The sequence below is a fragment of the Lethenteron reissneri genome, chromosome 24 (genome assembly GCF_015708825.2).
Source record: "Lethenteron reissneri isolate LAM-NWPU_2019-01 chromosome 24, ASM1570882v1, whole genome shotgun sequence".
NCBI lineage: Eukaryota > Metazoa > Chordata > Hyperoartia > Petromyzontiformes > Petromyzontidae > Lethenteron > Lethenteron reissneri.
Window position 1 is genome coordinate 12,112,829 of NC_083802.1, and position 19,528 is coordinate 12,132,356.

The following is a 19,528-nucleotide window of genomic DNA, read 5'->3' on the forward strand; positions in this document are numbered from 1 at the left end:
AGCACAAACATGCAAAATGTTCTTGAGTCTCTTTTATGTCAAGGGAAATGGCTGCACCCAAGGCAACAATTTTAAAGAGCCCTGGGCTCTTAACGTCAACAAATCTTCCTCGAGCCACCCTGCCCTGCCCTGCATTTATTTATTCAGGCTTCCTTCGAAGTGCCAACAAAAGCAGCCTCAGATGTTTAAAGCTGTGTGTGCTTTTGTGCTCAGCAAGTATTTCCAACTTTTCCATTGGTTCGCGAAAATGTTTTTAGAATCAAAACTGTGGCACAATCACATTTGGGAAGGCCATTGCGATCCTTAATGGAAATGATTACTGCCAAGGCGGTGAACTGTGAGTTCCGAGCATCCTTCCATTGTTGAGGGTTTTATTGGTCAGTTAATTCAAATAAGCCCGTGTGTGCATCTGAATCTGGCACAGAGTTTACGTCTTGGTTCACTTCGGCAATTCATAATATTAATCGCCCGCCATGGTCAATACACTGCTGGCTGTCTCCATCTCTCGTGGACTGACGATGCAACAATCCACCAAGCACCTCATTTTAAGCATCGGACATCATCGCTTCTGGCGACATGTCCTGCTGAAAGCCCCATTATTATAATTAACAATATGTTCATTTCTCAAAAGAAGATTGTGATGTTTCAACTCACTGGCCTTTCTGAAGGAGGCTGACTGGTCTGTTGACCTTTTTCATAATCAATGTCAGCTAAAATTCCAAGGTCTTTCTTTCCTACCAATGATTGTAAAGAAAAAAAAACCTTGTATTTTTCAACCTGTCATTACAATATATTCCATCTTCTTATGAATGCTCTAATGAAACGATAGAACAGTCTTATTTCTGAACTGGTCATTTAAAGCAATTTCCATTAGTTTACATATTTCTCCAGGACATAATCACACAATGTCCCATCTTCGTGAAATATGTTACAAATGGTTTGGAGTTTTACTCTTCAGCAAATAACATGTGTCGTCAACATTGCCATGTGGCTGTCAATTGGAACCCAAGATCCGTGCTTGCAAGCAAATAGAGTGGCTCACTGGAAAGAACAGAAAACACTGAAAGCTATATAAATAATTGCTCGGTGAAGAGTTCTCCATGTCCAGACATCAACAAACATCATCTGCTTGTGACAATGCCAGTGAGTTTGGAGACACTCTGGCCAGTCTGCACAGTGGTTGCATCTTCTCCAACTTATAACATTCCCATTTGGTCTTCAATAACTTTCCTCGCCACCCCCATTGTGATTTGATGAATTGTCAGGATTCTTGATTTTAATTCGATTCAAGATTTTATTGATTTTACATTGTGGTGAATGTCGTGAAAGTAGCCTAGTTGGAGCAGGAATCGCTTGAACCCATTAAATGCAGAGCATCTGAATATAAAGTAATCCATTCTTACGCTTATAATTGTATGCATGTAAGATGAGTGAAAGACTAATTTCAATGAATGAGTTGATGCAGCGTGAGACCCCAAGTTCCCATGCATTAATTTCGCCTCGGCACCAGGTTGTTATCTCAAGTGCTCAAAATGGGTCAGAACGAATTCAATGCTCAAACGAGCATTGAGGCGGTGCGCATATCCCGTTAAAATCCCTGAGCCAGTGGTGGAAATTCCACATTCTTGTGGTGGGGTTAAGTGTCTCCATAGGACAACCACTGTTGACTTCCCCACAAAAAGTTCTTACTCATATTATTGACCCCCGGAGGTATGAAGGACTGAATCAACCCTCCGACCAGGATAGGAACCCTCACAACCTCCTGATTGTGAGCCGCTCGCTCGCCTTACCGCCGTGCTGGGTGGGTATAAGACTCACGGAAGGCGTCAAGCCCGCGGGCGCACTGTCCATACCTCTGCAGGTTGCGCGTTCGGCCCGGCATTTCTGCGCTGGCGGTTGGGCTTGGGGTAGCCGTTGATCTTGCACTCGTAGCACGTCTCCGACGACAGCACGTTCTCATCCTCCTGCAGCTCTGCGGGCCCAGTCCCCGGCGCGGACCCCGGTCCGTACGCGCTCTTACCGCCAGCGCTGCCTCCAGACACACAGTGCCTGCAGGGAAGTCAAGCGCAGGGTGATTAATCCCCGCCACCCTCCGGCCCATCATTTGCGCATCCACCAGCTCTTCACCCGTCGTGTCCTTGGGCGCGGCAGTGAATTTACAAATAAAATCTTGCATTTATAATTTTTAAAAATACGTGGGTTGGATCGCGTAAATGTTATTAAACCCACCACCATCTGACACAGCCGATTTGTAAAGTTCATCACTTAAAGAGAACATGCCAATTTGTTACTAGTACAGCACACCGGTGTGTTGGACAGCAAAGCGACAACATTTACAATCTGAGTACTGTATTATTTAGTAAGGGTTGTCATGTGAAAAAACGTACCAATTAGCTATTACTTCAGCACATCGGTGTGGTGGCGAGTAAACCCACAACGTTACCAATTGAGTAGGAAGTTTCACTGGTGATTACAACCAGATTCATCAGGAGATTCGCCAGAAATGTCAGTCTCACCATCACACCTATGTGCTAAAGTAATAGCTAATTGCAAGGTTATTTTTTTTTTAAGGTGCGCAGTTGTTTCCTGGCGGAATTCAGTAAACTATCAAAACAATTGTGTTTTAATATTTCTTAATAGATGCGCTTATGGTATATAACAGCTTGGTAGTGAAGTAGTGAAACTCTCTACTGCACAGATAAAGCGGTGAAAGCATACATTTTATTTATTTATTTTGTTTATTTAATCTCCATTCAAACTAATGGTGTTCTATAGGACGATTCTTTTGCATATAAAAGTCAGTGTGATTGGAGATTTCAACGTGGGAATCGTTCCATAGACGAATTCATATTCATGTAGGAATTGTCCAATGCGTGATATGTGCTTCGAAGAAGGGGCATATTGCCCAAAGGCATCACCTATCGCTTAACTCTCCTTGACAGGCCACAGTATCGGTGATGAATGCGTTGTGTGACAGTGGCATTAGGATGCGATCCCTAGCAGAAATCACGTGGCGCTGGAGAACAACGGTGCCCTTTACACTTGGCATTGATCATCTCGTAAGAAGCTGAAACAAGTTCATTCACTTAAAAATATACAGTCCCTTCCACATGAGGCACTGCCTCGGGCAGATAGAGCAAAAGGAAATGACTTGTGAAGGTTTGTGGTAACTTGGCATGATAGAGTGAAGATGAAAACCATATCGCCAAACATTCTTTACGCACGCGATCTGAGAGATGAACTACTTAATAAAAGCAGCCTTTTCTTTTATAAGGCAGGGTTAACGATGAACGTGGTAAGCGATTGTGCACCACTGCTAACACAGTCCCTTATTTTTACGTGTTATTGAATGGTGGTTTAGAAAACATAACCTCACACTAAAGAGGGACCACTGCCCAGAACATCACCCTGTTATAATTACTTTCTGTAATAAGGCAGTGTGTTGGGGATTTCTTTTTCAGTTTGTGCTTGTAGAGCCCCGCCAATGGAGTCCCATAGTTTACCGTTTATTTAACACAGCTTTTGTTTAATTGCCAGGTTAGACATCTTTGCTATAAACACATGTGCTGGGACATCTGCAGTACACTTAATTATTTTCAATAATGATCTCCAAGAATTTTGGGACTGCTTGAAAACCAAAGAGCTCCAGGCCAACCATCTTTCCATGAGCGCATATTAAACTGAAACGAGCGCATTCGAGCGTGGGTGGACCGTGTACAAAAACACTCGTAATGTCCAAACTCTGCACTGAATGACTGCTCGTAGTCGTAGACCCTAAGCGGTTTGTTGGTGCAACTCAAAGCACTCGTTGTGTATTCAAATACGTAATGTATTTCCCTCTGCGGAATTCCACCCCCACTCTGCTGCGCTAAGAATTTGAAACTTTTATTTATTTATTTTACCTGGTAAGTTCCCACTGAGCTATGTAGTTCTTTTTCAGAAGCGACCTGGTCACAAATGATAGTCCAACGGAAGCGGCTTATCACGTGGAAATTTATAGCAGCCAAATACTCGAAATGCATGTTGACTCTAAATGTGGAGGAAAAAACCGGAGTAGCCCAAAAAAATCCAGGTGACCACAGGGAGTCAGGATCGAACCCACGACCTCCTGTATAACAGGCGAGCTAGTTAACATCTCCCAGCCACCGTGATGATGATGATGAGAGAGAGACGCAGACTCCAAATATACAGCAGTAATCACGGTCGGGATTGAACCCACGACCTCCTGTATAACAGGCGAGCTAGTTAACATCTCCCAACCACCGTGATGATGGTGAGAGAGAGACGCAAACTCCAAATATACAGCAGTAATCACGGTTGGGATCGAACCCACGACCTCCTGTATACCAGGCGACGTAGTTAACATCTCAAAGCCACCGTGACGCAAAGGCTTGAGCACTTACCCCTGGCCGGCACGGAAGTAGCCGGGAGGACAGCCGCACAGGTATCCACCCTCCGTGTTGGAACAGCCAAAGTTGCAGGGCGCCTTGGAGTGTGAGCACTCGTTGACGTCATTGCACCCGCCGGAGAACTGATCGAAGTTGTATCCATTTGGACAGGCGCACTTGAAGCTGCCAAGCGTGTTGTAGCACGACGCCGAACCACACACCTGGGGGTTCGTGCACTCGTTCTCGTCTGCGGGAAAACGCAAAGGGGCAAATTAAACAAGGGGGCAAACCCGCTAAGGCCAGCAATGGTACGTTTCTAACATTAATAATTCTAATAATTCAATTTATGTTGCGCCTTTCGTCGTGGACCTCAACGCCTCTGGCACTTAAACTGAATTCTAAAAATTCTCAACGCAGCACATCATGGTTTGCCTTAGGTAACTAATCATAATGGTAATAATAATTTCAACTTGTAATGGGCACGGTATTGACTCACTCTCAAAGAAGGAGAATGACTCAGAAGTGCGAAGAACCACAGACAAGAAGGAAGTCAGCCACGCAGTGAGCGGACGCCAACAATTGGCCAAGCTCTGCAGTGCTCTATATATTCAGGTGTTATCGGTCATTTAATGAGTCTTTAAACGTGGGAAGAAATCGGAGCACCCCATAAAAAGCCACATGTGGAGTCGACATTTTTGCATTCTTCTGGCGAGCCAGGGAATGGCACCCTATTGATGCACACGGGAAAGAAGTTTCGCAACATTTGTCCGAGCCACAGTGCTGGATAGCCACCACAATACAATCCCTTAAAAAACATGTTTTACAACTTTGGTTCGTGGTGCAGTTGTTAGCAAAATTCACTATGAACCCAATGTCCTGAGTTCACTTCCTGGCAATGGCAAAACATTGGTGGCAGAGGGTGAGGGTCTTTCCATAGTGCAGCCATCATCATCAACTGCCTTCAACAAAGCCTGACCTCATGTCATGTTATCGACCTCAAACGGATGAAGGGATCGAGTCAAAACCTTGTCCAGACTTTAAACTCGCAACCTTCCAATTGCGAGCCTCGCATTCTGTCGCCGCTCCACCACACTGGAAGTAAATTCAGGAAACGAGTGCACCGTAGTTGGTCGGCAGGTTGCATGCAGTGGGGTCACGTGTGAGTGCTCCCACCTCTTCCCGATACGTCTTGCCGGCAGGGAAGAGTAGGCCAAACAACCTCTATATGGCCTCTATAGAGCTGTCTCAAGCAGAAGCCCCTTCCGCCAACAGATGCGTGAGCAAGCAATCGCAAGGGCTGCATATCTCCCTTTGCGATCTTATGTTTAACTCTGTTGCCATCAGTTGTTTGGCGGCTGTTGCGTAGCAGACGACTGTGCACCCACCGACACACTGGTTCCATTGGAAATGCTGCAGGTATCCCGAGGGGCAGCCGCACCGGTAGCCACCCAGCATGTTCTGACAGCCGTGCTGGCAGCGGTGGTTTCCAGAGCACTCGTCCATGTCTGGAAAGAATAATACATAAAAATGTCCACCATTAAACTAAACTACTTATTTTATTTCACCAGTTTAGTCCCACTGAGCTATAGAGCTCTTTTTTAGAAGCGACCTGGCCACAAATGATAGCTCAACGAAGTGGCTTATCATGTGGAAATTAATATTAGCCAAATACTCTGAATGCATGTTTCTAAATATGGAGGAAAAAAACGGAGGACCCGGAGAGAAATCCACACGTCCACGGGGAAAGAAACATGGATACTCCAAATATACAGGCGTCAGGGTCAGGATCGAGCCCACGACTTCCTGTATACCAGGCGAGGTAGTTAACATCTTGCCACCGTGGCACCCACAATTGGTGTTTGTGCCATTCTTAAAGCAAAGGCACAGACATAGTCTGCAGTAGTTTCACAGTAGAGGAGGGCCAATCGAGTAATTTGCAGGTATCTTTATTTGGCAAATATTGAACGACTTTTCGAATTACATCACACGATCTTTTAACGTCCACTGTGAAGCAAACAGGGGATATATTTTACGGTTAATATTTCTATAGTACTAGCCAAGGCGGCCTACGGGATGCGAACCACGAACCTCTGCAATAAGTAGAAAATGCACTCCCTCTGGGCCGTGCCATCGACGTGTACAGTACAACAAAACGACGCTTCAGAATGAAATGTGGGGGACAGCAATTCAATAAATACCGCTGTGTCGTAGTGCACGTCCATACGAAAGCTTCTATGCTTACTGTGCTCGCGCGTTGCACACGTGCAACCGACTTCCCAACAGAGGGACAACTTGGTGCTGCAGAATGTGTTACCTTCACAGTTGCTGCCACTGTTGTCGAGGCTGAAGCCCTTCTGGCACTCGCACGAGAAGCTGCCCGGAGAATTCTGGCACACACCCTTGGAGCCACATGTTCCGGGCTGGGACACGCACTCGTTGTTGTCTGTGGCCATTCACAACAACAAGGAACATAAGCCATCATCACACGCAAACTCCGGTCATCGTCGCAGCGGCTTTTGGCTGGCTATCGAACAAAGACGACCACTGCATTGGGCGCTTTCAGACACGCTTCTGCGGTCGTCTGGGGCGCTCTTCCTTCCGATATTAGGCAGCTGCTGGAGCGATGTACTTTTAAATCTCGATTTAAAACTCATTTCTTTAGAACTGCGTTTTGTGTTAAGTTTGTTGTCCTGCCCCCATACCTCAGATTAACACGGTTGGCTGCGTACGGTGCGAAAGAAGTTCAAAATACACACACATACAGCAAATAAACATACCACTCTGAGTTATTGTTAAGTTTGTGTCACAACTTCAGTGTCATGGTTAGCACACTGGAATTTCAATTGGTGAGATTCGATCTCCCAGAGTCGCAGCTGAAACGATGGTGCATGTTTATTAAATCCACCCTGTACTGTTCATCCAACAGCATAAATGAGTACACCACAGGTAGCTATGGTCGCGTTAAGTGTGGATATTCCTACTTATTCGAAGACATCGGGCCAATGTGAAAGAGTAGGCCAATTACCCTCTGGAGGGGCTCACTCTCCTCTAGTAGATGCTCTTCTGCTAGCAGTAGGATGAGGGAGACATTTCAGGGCTGCACCTTTGCCTAATTACCTTTACATGCAACTGGGATTATTTTCATTTTAACAATTCCACAATTTTGGCCTTTTCTACAGAAGACGGGGGTGGGGGGGGGTAACCACAATGTATAACGTTTTTTTGTGGCTCCAGCCCACTAGAAACTTGGTTTGAATTACTATTGGCCACTCACTCAATCAGTCACTCACAATCAGCAAATATAGAATTCCTGTGCATTAAATGTGCCCATTCGTTAACCTGTCAAAGTGACAGGAAACCTGCGCTGGCAGTTGAGAACAATTTCATTTCCCTCCCCACCTCACCACCTATGCCCCCTTTGCCTCTCAACCTCAGCATTTCGAAGTAATCAAGTTTACGGCCATTTGTGAAAGCCAAAGCCAGGGTCTGCTCCAGCCAATAATTGCACGCGTATTGCGAGCGGCAGTGTAGCGGCTAGCGCGCTGCGCTACAAACCCGGCGATCTGGGTTCCATTCCCGCTCGCGATCCACACCAGTGACGATTATCTGAACCGGTGCTGAGCCTCAAATGAGTACGTGATGCGGTGTGTAAACATCACCACTGGGAGGATAAAGGCGGCCGGTCGGGCGTGGTGCTAGCCACCAAACCCCCTTCGTGTGCCGTGCCGGCCTTCATAGGCGCTGCCCGCTAAAAGCACTTGCCCCAACACTCTGTTACAGGCTGCAAGAGGGGGGGTGGGGGCGGATCTTTGTCTTTGTTTTTTGTGTGCCGGGATGGTGGGGGCGTCGGGGGAAGTGCGCGAGACTTGCCAATGCACGCGGTGTGATGCTGCGTGAATCCCGGGGGACACTTGCAGGTGAAGCCTCCGATGGTGTTCACGCACAGGAACTGGCAGTTGTGCTGCTTGCTGGCACATTCGTCGAGGTCTGCAAGCAGCGGTGAATAAACGAGCCGATTACTCGGGCGAACTGTTGATTGCAAGAACACGTTTCCTGAAGTGGCTATCAAAGTAGTGCGTTTACAGCTGAGCGGGTGTAATTTTAAACGACATCATTAACTATGATTTCATTGCTGCCTCTTTTTTTTTTACTTCGTAACTCTTGTAAATGTTGAACAAAAATTCCAACCTCCCACCATGACCCCAGGAGAGGCACGCAGACAGATTTCCGTTACTGGAATGAAGCCGTGCTCTTTTATTAGTTTTACCCCCCTTCCTTTATACCAAAGGGATTCCCACAGCTCGTTTTGAACGTGACAGAAAGCAGTAGTTTATATCCAAATAAACAACTGTTGTTGCTCGTGGGATACAATTCGAGGGTGTACTTTATTCTGGCAGTAACTGCTTGCATTGTCATTGTGTGACAGACTAAACATGTCTCTGGTATACCACCGGTCAGGGCAGTTTGAGTTGGGATGCCAGTGCACCGCTGCAGGATGAATTTAATCGGCATTAGGTTGTGCAATTCGAAAGGGAAAAAAATCCCACGTTTTCGAATATCTGTTGTACATTTAGCAGAAAATTTCAGTCACCGGATCATTTATTTGTGTATGCTGGCAAAATATAATACGACCTTGCAGCAATAAACGGAGTCAAATAAATAAAATGGCACGTTATAGGTCAACACATACCATTTCAGAGAAGTGTTGGTTTACATTTCATTTACTGCCAGTTCCATTTCCAGGGATAAAATTGAATGTTATGCAAAACATGTCAAAATTCATGTTAAAATCACACTTTATTAGGAGTGCTTCAATTACTGTTTGATGTAATAGCAGCCGATATGATGAACGTTTATTTTCAATGTTAGAAACTAACGTGTGGCTATTTGTATGATGTAAATAGGCAGCAAAAAAAACCTCTCCACAGTTATTTTCTTCTCTCCCAAGTGACAATAAAAAGGAAAAGTTAAAACGTATCGCAAAAATATCGTCCATATTGGACATTCAACGTTTTGCTCTTCCTTGCCTTTTTTGTAGAACATTCCTCTGCAGACCATCAACACTTGGGAGGGGGGGTAAGTAAAAACAAATACCCTCTGGATGCCTGTGACGGTTTTATCAAATGATTGTTTATGTTTTCGTTGGCGCTTGCATATTTCGTAAACTCATTTGATTTCAATGGTGTGACAAGTACGCAGACCAATTAGATGCTTTTAGAAGAGTTCGCTTAGCCAGTGTACGTTTGGGCAGTTGGCAGGGATTTTAATGTTTTCTTTTTTCCCTTGAAATATTTCACTGATAAGTGTAAACAGGTTTTCAATCCAAAAAACCATTATGTAGAATGTGTGTAATGCACTCTAATTCTCTGTGAAAATTCTGACGGTGAAACATTATGTTTATTTTAAATGAAGAATTGTTTGTCTTTTGATTTTCACATGCATAAATCACTAATTTAGACATTGTTAAAACAATGAAATACATTTTTTTGGAATTGCATAACGCTTTTATATATATTGGCCTTTTCACATTTGTAAAACATTAGTGACCAATTAAACAATGGTACACAAATGGCATATCAGCTTAAGGATATGAATTCTTACAACGGATGCTCACTTTTAACACAACGGATTTGAAACAATGCCACCGTTGGTGATGTAACATTACATGCAAATATATATGTGTCTGTACATGTGGGGAGTGGTAGTGTAGCGGTTAGCGTGTTGCACTACGAACTAGGTGACCCACTCATGGCCAACACCAGCGACGGTTATTTGGTGGTTTGGTGTGGTGCTGGCGACCCACCCCCTCATGTGCCATGCCGGCCTTCATAGGTGCTTTCTAACAGCACTGACCCCAACAGTCTGTTTAGGCTATATGGGGGATTTTAGTGTTTTTTATATATGGGTAGATGATCTGACCTCTGCATGTCCTGCCGTCCTCCTGCATGATGTAGCCACGTGGACAGGCACACTGGTAGCTGCCTTCTGTGTTCTTGCAGATGAAGTTGCAGGGCTTTGGCGATTGGGCACATTCGTCCAGATCTATTGTAAAAGCCGCAGGTTAGCCGTGATGCAGAAGAGGAACACATCTTGAGTGAAAAAAGAAAAATGCGAGTAAAATTGCACTTTTTGGCAGCATTATTTGGTTAGAGAACAAATACAGCTCTGATGTGCTTTTCAGTTGTTCCGCTTGTTTGCGGTACAACCAGAAAACACATCAGAGAGCTATACAGTACAACCGCGAAAGCCTATGCAGTACTACAAAAAATATTGGCAGTTTGCAACTGATCGGCTCGCTTTCTGCCCAATATGTGCAGAACATCATGTGTGTAATGGCCCACAATAACACTACTTTAACAAAAACTCTACATATGCCATGTTGCGTATTGGCTTGTGCAATTTTTTTACAAATTTACGAATTACTTCTCCACAATAGTTTACTTTAGAAATCAACAAATCTGAATGAATACCCCAAAAATAGCATTTTGCTAATTTTATTTATATGTTCATTGTAGGCATTTCCTTTCCACATATTCTTATGTCTAATTCTACAAGACAAGAATCTAGTTACAAAATTACAGATTCCAATTGTATGTGTGGACATTTATAGCAGGCCAATACTTTAAAAGCACGTTTCTAAATATGGAGGGAAAACCCGGAGAAAAATCCATGCGACCACAGGGAAAATAAGCAAACTCCAAATATACAACAGGCGTGAAGGTCGAGAATGGACCCACGACCTCCAGCGCACCATTTGAGGGATTTAACATCTCACCACCGCAGCGCCCAAAACCCCCCACCACCAACACAGCAACGAGATGACTTCACACAGCACTTGAATTATTATCATAAGCACTTGGCGTATATGCCCAAGTGAATGTTTGAAGTATATGTTTCAGACAATGGGATTTGTATTAAAATAAATAAGAAGTTATTTACGACAATAATAATAATAACACAGTGCTCCGTATGATCTGTTCTCCAATATGAATGAAATATTAACGATTACAAAGACTTTACAAAGCAAACAAAGGAGCAATAGAAATGTGTGTTTTGTGAATGGTAAAAATGTCACGGACAGACAAGATGAGTAACATGAATGTATTACAGATATCAGGTACGTTTACAAATATTTCATCATAATTAGAGGAAGGCAAGTTTGATTTCTTGGTCATGGAATGAGAAAATAAGAGACTTATTATAATGCTTTGACTGGGAAAATTACGTCGCTAGAAGGTAGAGAATAGCGAAAAATAATTACATAATTAACTACATAAGCAATTTCAGCATTTGAATGCAACTGGGAGTAGCCAATGCAAAGTTCTTGAATGACATCATGAACGGAAATAAATGCAAGGCCACGATCACTGACGCCTTTGAAAAAAGGACATGGCACATCAATATAGAGAGAGAGAGCGGGTTGTTTGAAGTGATGTGAATGGGTACGTACCCACGCAGCCCGTGCGGGTTATGTCGGTTGTGTAGCCGTTGTTGCACATGCAATGGTAGGAGCCCTCGCTGTTGATGCACTGCCCGTGGTGACACATGCCCGGCATCACCGTGCACTCGTCGATGTCTGCAGCGCACGGGAAGAGTTCTCACGCATCTATCTTTTCTCGTGTGTCACGTGTGTCACGTGTGTGTGTGTGTGTATCACGCATTCCTGCACGGTTGGTTATGTACGGTACGAAAGAAGACCAACATACATACTGTACACACATTCGCTATTCATTTCATATATATTAGGTGTGCAGAAATATATCATCCATATTTAAAGGATATAACTTAGCTGTTTGATTTAGGTCAATAAAACGAAAGACTAGCAAGGTTGGTAGTGTGAAGGTTTTATCATACGAGTTTAATTCCTATAAACCTCTGCATGTCTGTCATGGCAATAGTGACATACATTGTAGCTTAATTCTAAATGATACCCTTAACATTGACAGTTAATTGCATTGTGAGGCCTTGAATCATTACTGGCCTAGTCAGTGCACTTCTGTAAAGGAGACATCTGTGTAGACAAATGTAAATTCTGTACGTGTGAACCATCTTTCTATTCTGTGTTCAAGTCAACCGCGCACATTTGCACGATTGTCATACTCATTCATTAAGAGCTAGCTGTATGTACATCATCCACACCTCAGTGCGGGTGTGTGTCCATGTCTATTCTATGTTCATTATTGTAGTTTGATGATAGAGCTAGTGCTCCGGTTACATTGTCACAACTGAATCGGCTGCACCGCATATAAACTAAAAACGATATAAAACTAAACAATTTCTCATTTTACCAGCTAAGGCCCACTGAGCTATGTAGCTCTTTTTCATAAGCGACCTGGCCACAAATGATAGCTCAACGAAGTGGCTTATCACGTGGAAATGTATAGCAGCCACATACTCAAAACGCATGTTTGTAAATGTGGAGGGAAAAACCGGAAGACCCGGAGAAAACTCCACGCGACCACGGGGAGAACATGCAAACTCCAAATAAACAGGCGTCCGGGTCGGCATGGAACCCACGACCTCCTGCATACCAGGTGAGGGAGATAACATCTCGCCACCGTGGCACCCCTATATAAAAAAAAAGACTGGGATTGAAACAGGTCACATGAGCAGTCCATTGAGCTGCTCACCTCGCCCATCAGTGGTGTAGCCGGGACCGTGCGGGCACAGCTTCTTGTACTGGGCAGTGCCAGGCAGCGGGCAGATATCGCACTGCTGGCCCCAGCCGCGCCCTCCGTCGCAGCAGCACTCGGACTTGGTGACTAGGTTGCGGCTGCTTGACACCATCTGGCACAGCGACTGGATGACCTCCGTGAAGCAGAAGCCCCTGCGGCTGTCTGCGCACGACAGTCAGGCACATCGTGCGTGCACGTGTGGGTTAGCGGTGGCGTTAATTGTCGTCTGCAGAGGCATAACCTGCACAATTAACAACATCTGTGGAATGATTTATGACGTTACGGAAAATGTATTTGGTGACAGTGCTTTGGCAGTGGTGCACGATCACACAGAGCCAAAATGTTAAAACATTGGACAATAACTCTGCCTTAAAAGAATAAATATATACAAGTGATGTTTCTGGCAATAGCCCTTCCTCATAGCACATAATGTACAACAGCTATGCAAGGTACAATAAAACAATTACAAATTCAGAAATCCTGACTCGCTTATAACTCAACATAGCCAGTTATTTAAATTAACTGCATCACCCCCCACTCCGACACTGCCACCCCTCCCACTGACCCATAATGACTATATTGTGGTGAAGTATGGTCAAACAATAACCTCCACGATCAACGCGGTGTGGGGGGGAGGCCTTGATCCAGAGGTTAAAAATGACATGTAGGAATTATTTTAGTGATTCATTGTTGAATACAAAAAATGCAATGCATTTGGGATAACACACCAAAGGGGGATTATGATAGGATCACATATCACTGGGGGGCTTTCTTTTTTCCTGTCTTTTTTACTTCAACGCTTCAAGGAAAACGAATTCAACAAAAGAAACCACCACGGGAAGACTTTGTGGTCAACAACAGACTGAGAATGGCAAACAAATGCGATTTTGTTTTTACCTTTTGCTCAAATTTATATTATTATTGCAAAGGGCCACATATAAAAATCTGTCATCAAGTGTTATATTTGAATTTGTGTGAAGAAACTGGATACTCCATGCTTAAGTAGACAACAAAATAAATTCCTTTACGGAATGTAAATTTCCTTTCCGTCTCATTTCACTGACACACGATTAAACCCGATACCTAAAATACGTTTTTGGGGGTGGTGAAGGTGCCAAAAAGCAGCATAATATATTTCCCCTTTTGGAAATTCAAAATCAGTAGATATATGTTGAACTTCTTTCGCACCATACATAGCCAACCGTGCTAATCGGAGTTTTCAGTGGCTTGTTAAGACAATAAGGGGTGGAGGGGGGTGCGATGCAGTGGTTCAGAGTCTGCACTATGAACACAACAAACCACATTTGATTCTCAGCCATTACGAATATCAGTGGCGAGTGATATCCGAATCGCTACTAGCCCTCCCGCCAGGCTGACACTTTGCCAACCCACACTGACCAGCGTGATGAGGCATAGTCAAATAGCCCACATGTATGACATGGCTTGAGAAGGCCTTCATCCAGCAGTGGAGTTACAAAGCACTGTACATTATTATTGTACTGTAATCGTAGGAATTGACATGCAGTTAGGTTTATACGTACACACGTGAAAATGCTTGTTTTTTTTCCTATCCTTAGCAGTGGATGTTGCCAGGTCCATAAGTTTAAGTGCACTGGTTCTTTCACAGCTTCATTGCTCCAGAGGCTGAGTGTAATGAAAATATTCTCAGGCTATAATCCCACGCTGTCTTGGAGCCTTGTTGAGTGAATGACTGCGTGCTCTGTGAGGGTTACTTAGCTGCAATGACCTCCGGCTCGTCCAGATTTATGACCCATGATCCATCAGCCATGAGAAACCTTGGCTCTCTTGCCATTGCACAAACCAAGATACGCCACTCTGAATGTGTTGATCAACACCCCTTGCTAAATGTATAAACATAGCACCATAATTATTATTGCATGCTTACCGATATTTTATTTATTAGTTTCCTCCCTTCAATACCAGTCACGTTGCTTACGGCCAAATATACTAACATACTGTGTGTAACACATAATTTAATAAGTTTGCGCGTAAAGAGAATGAAAACTGCTTCATTCAACATCCTTTCTCAAGAAGTTGGATACACCATCAAATTATTCTCCAATTATTTGAAATTCCGAGGAGTTAGTATGATTATAAAAGTTATTTGGAAGTTTTTTGGACTAGATTGGCAATCTTTTGTTTAGGCTTACGTATAATTATTGTGCACGTTTATTGTATAAATGTGAGGTTTTTAAAAATTTGTGGCACAGTGACTGGATGACCTCCGGTGTTAGACCAGACGACGCCAAAAGGCCTTTTGGCATCCTCTGGTCTAACACCGTTTTGAGACTAGACTCAAAAGAAAGCTGTCTTTGGTGTGGATCAATCAGTTTCAAAGACAATGCATATATTACTCTTTGGTTCTTTCGGTAATGCATATATTATCAGAGCATGTTTTTTTTGCATTCTGACCACAAGTATTGTGGTTAATGCAGACATGATTCCTTGTAAAAGGTTTCAGTTTGGTGTTTTAACATCTTAACACCTGCTTGTTGCCAGAAAAAAAGGGAAAACTACATTTTAAGAGATAGACAAGTTTTTTTATCCAATCTCAAAAATTGGACCACAAACCAAGTAATACATTTAATGACCATTCGTCAAACACTATATATTCCAAAACAGGTATATATTGCATATATGTGACTTTGTTAAAGTATTATAGATAAGGGTCTTTGAGTACTATGGTTAGCAAACTAGATTTTCAATACAGAGGTCACCAATTCGAAACAATGGTAAAGATGCTTAACCCCCCCCTCCCCCCCCATGCTCCACCGAGCACCATAAATGGGAACGCCACTGATCAGGTCACGTGTGGTTGGGTAAAGTGTTGGTACTTTGACCGCTTCCAAAACATCTGGCAAAATGCCCTCTAGAGGGCTTGCTGACCCACCCATACCGGGCATCTGTGCAAAAAGAGCTTAAAAGCTTATAGGATTTCTCCAGTCTAAGTAAAAAAATCTGATAAAGAGCTCTCTTTGGTGAAGGCCCTTCCACCAACAGTGGTGTGAGCAAGCGATTGCAGGGCTGCACATTTACCTTTAACTATCTTCTATCTATATATATCTTCTTCTTATATATATAAAGTCAAAAATTGTGTGTAGATTTGTGTATGGGTTTGTGTGTGGTCGCACGCTTGGCTCTCCAACGGTGGGGTTTACATTAAAAAAAAAAATTGCCAGTTATCACGCCGTAAGCCCCGCGGTCAGCAAGCGCGATTCCTTTTTCACATCTGTCAACTTTAAATTAGTTTCATTAGCGATTTAGTGCGATTTTTCTGCGTTTCCTTTTATTTATTTATGTATGACACGTGACCGACCATACCAACTCACGCTCCTTTGGTGGGGGGGACGACCCATGCCAAGTCGCACGCCTTCGGTGGGAGTGAGGGGGACATTTTCTTTCGCGTTAAAAATGCTATAAAAATACACTAAACGCTGACGTTAATTCTTCACTGTGTGACGTCCCCCCCCCCCCCCACCGCGATGCATGCAGTTATTATTACTATACAGGCGCTAGATGCTACCACTATAGGCCGTAGATATTACTGCAGAGCGGCCGGGGAGATCGTGGCTGGGGGGGGGGGGGTCAGGGGTAGCAGCCCAGCCCCAGCCTGCCAAGGTGCCACCTCGGCCGGCTGGACAATCTAGGCGAGGCCGGAGGCTTTGCACGGGACTAGGCCTCACCATGCCACTCTGTCAGGTGAGTACTTTGTGCTATAGAGTTGATAAATACTGCTATAGGGTCAGCATGCACTGCTGTAGTGATAGCAGGTACCACCACAGTCAGAATACACTGCTGTAATCATAGCAGGTACCACCACAGTCAGAATGCACTGCTGTAATCATAGCAGGTACCACCACAGTATGCACTGCTGTAATCATAGGTACCACCACAGTATGCACTGCTGTATTCATAGCAGGTAGCACCACAGTCAGTACGCACTGCTGTTAGATTTTGAAGAGTAGTTTTGAAATATTTTTAAGACCCGGGCAACGCCAGGTACTTCCCGCTAGTAGTTAATAATTTACAACCTTTGCTTGTCCCGGGCTCTTAGCTTGTAAAGTATCCTCAGTTTCTCATGTGTCCTACTGCCTTGCCAAGTGACCAAAAGTGTTGGCAAATGACCCAAATTCTTGGCCAATGAAAGGCATTGTGTGAGTGAATGTTAGAACTGATCGCCAAATTTGAGACTTATGGTCTTCCTTTTGTAAACTATTCCACAGGAATGCAAGAGCGACATAAGGTTCTGTGAACAGTTCTGCATTCCTTTCAGTCTCACAGTCATCTTGTGAGTAACGAAAAGAGAATCTGGATACCAATGGTATAACATCTACCAGCCATGTAAATAAATCACTGAGCATCATTTCAAAAAATATATTTTCTTTTTAAAAAATGCCTTTTTTAAACAAAAAAAATCATAGACTATGCATGTGAAATATGTACTGTCCTTAAGGCAAAGTCAAATGGAGGGTTGGAGGAAAGCCAACCTGGTGTTGGAATGTGTGAGGAAGTATTTAATAGCATGAAACACTATTCCTTCGGGACAGTTCTTTTTTACAAGATAATTGGTCATTTAATTTTATAATACACCATTTTAAATCCAAGATTAAGCTGTCTCTTCAGCTCAAGCGGAGCTGTTTTCTGACTGTTTTTTTTCTGGTCAGAAAAAAAAACCTGGACGGGACCTTCAAGTGATTTTATGTACAAGGAGATTTATGGAAGACAGATGAGTGAGGTGAATGTTTACGTGTCAGGCGAGGATTAACGATGATATGGCATTTGAATGTGTTTGCGCTGCCCTGTCACAAGGGAGACGTGCCGTTTGCCTGACTGAGGAAAAGGAAATCATATTTTCTTCTTCTACCCGAGCCTAAACTGTTTTGTTATTCAGGCTCTCAAGCACATGCCAAACATTGTTACGGTTCACCAGCTCACAAGCATTTGCGAATGTTGCTGCAAAACAAATTAATGTATTTATATTTTTTAAATATACTTTTAGCTTGCAATTGTTGTGAAGAGGTAGTATCTTTCCTGTAATAAGAACACAGGAAAGGCTTCATCACTATTTTACATATGCCAACGTTGCCTATTGTGCTCTGAATTCATCAATGAAGTATATTTCTCAAGCGCTCTGTGAAAGTCACAAGAGACCAGGATCATCTTATTTGCAAGAGTTAGTCATCAGTCTGCCAGTAGGGACGATAATTCTAATGAATAATCCCAATTGAGTAACTTTAGTAGAGGGTGTTTAATGGTGTACCAATCAATCGAGGAATCTACATTTTTTTTACTAATTTAATCGCATCTGTAAGAAACAATGTTTTCCTGTTCATATATATTGTACGTAATGAGTTCACATGGACCCCACAGCCACTGGAAGTGCTACCATTCACTGTGCCGTACACATAAAAAAATCTACTCTTGAATTGACTGTGAATCACGACAATTCATCGAATCGCTGAGGTACACCCTTTAATAAGCACGATACTACCTTGAAATATAAGCCAGAAAGAAACCCCAAATGTCTTTCTGAACCAGAGTGTTTTAAAATACGTAAAACAATCAGTGAAAGGATCACAATCCAAAGCTTTAGTTTTCATTAATTCTTGACACTGATATATCGTGGCACTGCTGTGTTGTTCCTTTGTTTAGCCTCACGAGACGCATCGTGCCTTGGATCTTTGAAGGCCGCGTAGACAAGAGGAAACCGATCTGGATCCCTTCCTCTAACTCTGTCCATTACCAATGGAAACGAGCCGCAGTGAAAGAGCCACAAACGCAACTTTAGACAACAGCAAAAAAAAACGTCGCACTGCGCAGGCCTTACCGACACACTCCGTCTCATCCTGGTTCAGGGAGAAGCCCTCATTGCAGACGCACTTGTAGCTGCCAACGTTGTTGATGCAGCGGCCGTTCTCACAAATTCCAGGCTTCAGACGGCACTCGTTCTCGTCTGCAAGACAGCGCGCAGCACGGCGCCTCGTCCCGGTGAATGGAGGAATTCGAGGAGCAAAAGTGCAGGTCCAACATGGCTGCCAACACCAACAATTTTCCAATAACTTACCTTTGTTTTAAGACATCTGCATCTCACGCAGCATTAATGGAGGAGAAAATAAAAATAAAACATCGCGTGTGTTTCTCAAGTTGCTTGAGATTTTGTTGAAAAAAATATATATACACACATTGTGTGGAATTCTTTGTTCATATCGTGCTGTGGATCTTGAAAGGTGTGACAGTGGTTACATTTTAAATATATAATAGTTTCTACATGATGATAGACTAGAGTTGCCACCTCCGCGGAACAAAAAACCCGGGACATATCATGAGAAAAAGAATATCTCACGAAAACATAGAGAGGAGGGGAGAACTATGTGCAAATGGCACTCGCTTGAGTGGGGTACGATTGCACGACAAGACAAAAACAGGACTTTTAATGTTCTGGGA

The 19,528-nt window shown here is 43.5% G+C and overlaps 1 protein-coding gene across 1 annotated transcript in view; it reads right to left on the bottom strand.

Annotated features, from left to right (window-relative positions):
• The window catches only part of LOC133346604 (fibrillin-2-like), a 79,217-nt gene that overhangs the window by 2,960 nt on the left and 56,729 nt on the right, over positions 1-19,528 (bottom strand). The window contains exons 56-64 of the mRNA XM_061558292.1: positions 18,912-19,037; positions 13,019-13,225; positions 11,839-11,964; positions 10,308-10,430; positions 8,259-8,375; positions 6,703-6,831; positions 5,774-5,893; positions 4,404-4,635; positions 1,854-2,049 (exon numbers count right to left, since the gene is read on the bottom strand). Coding sequence (XP_061414276.1) covers positions 1,854-2,049; positions 4,404-4,635; positions 5,774-5,893; positions 6,703-6,831; positions 8,259-8,375; positions 10,308-10,430; positions 11,839-11,964; positions 13,019-13,225; positions 18,912-19,037 — 1,376 coding nt within the window. The remainder of the gene's footprint in view (positions 1-1,853; positions 2,050-4,403; positions 4,636-5,773; positions 5,894-6,702; positions 6,832-8,258; positions 8,376-10,307; positions 10,431-11,838; positions 11,965-13,018; positions 13,226-18,911; positions 19,038-19,528) is intronic.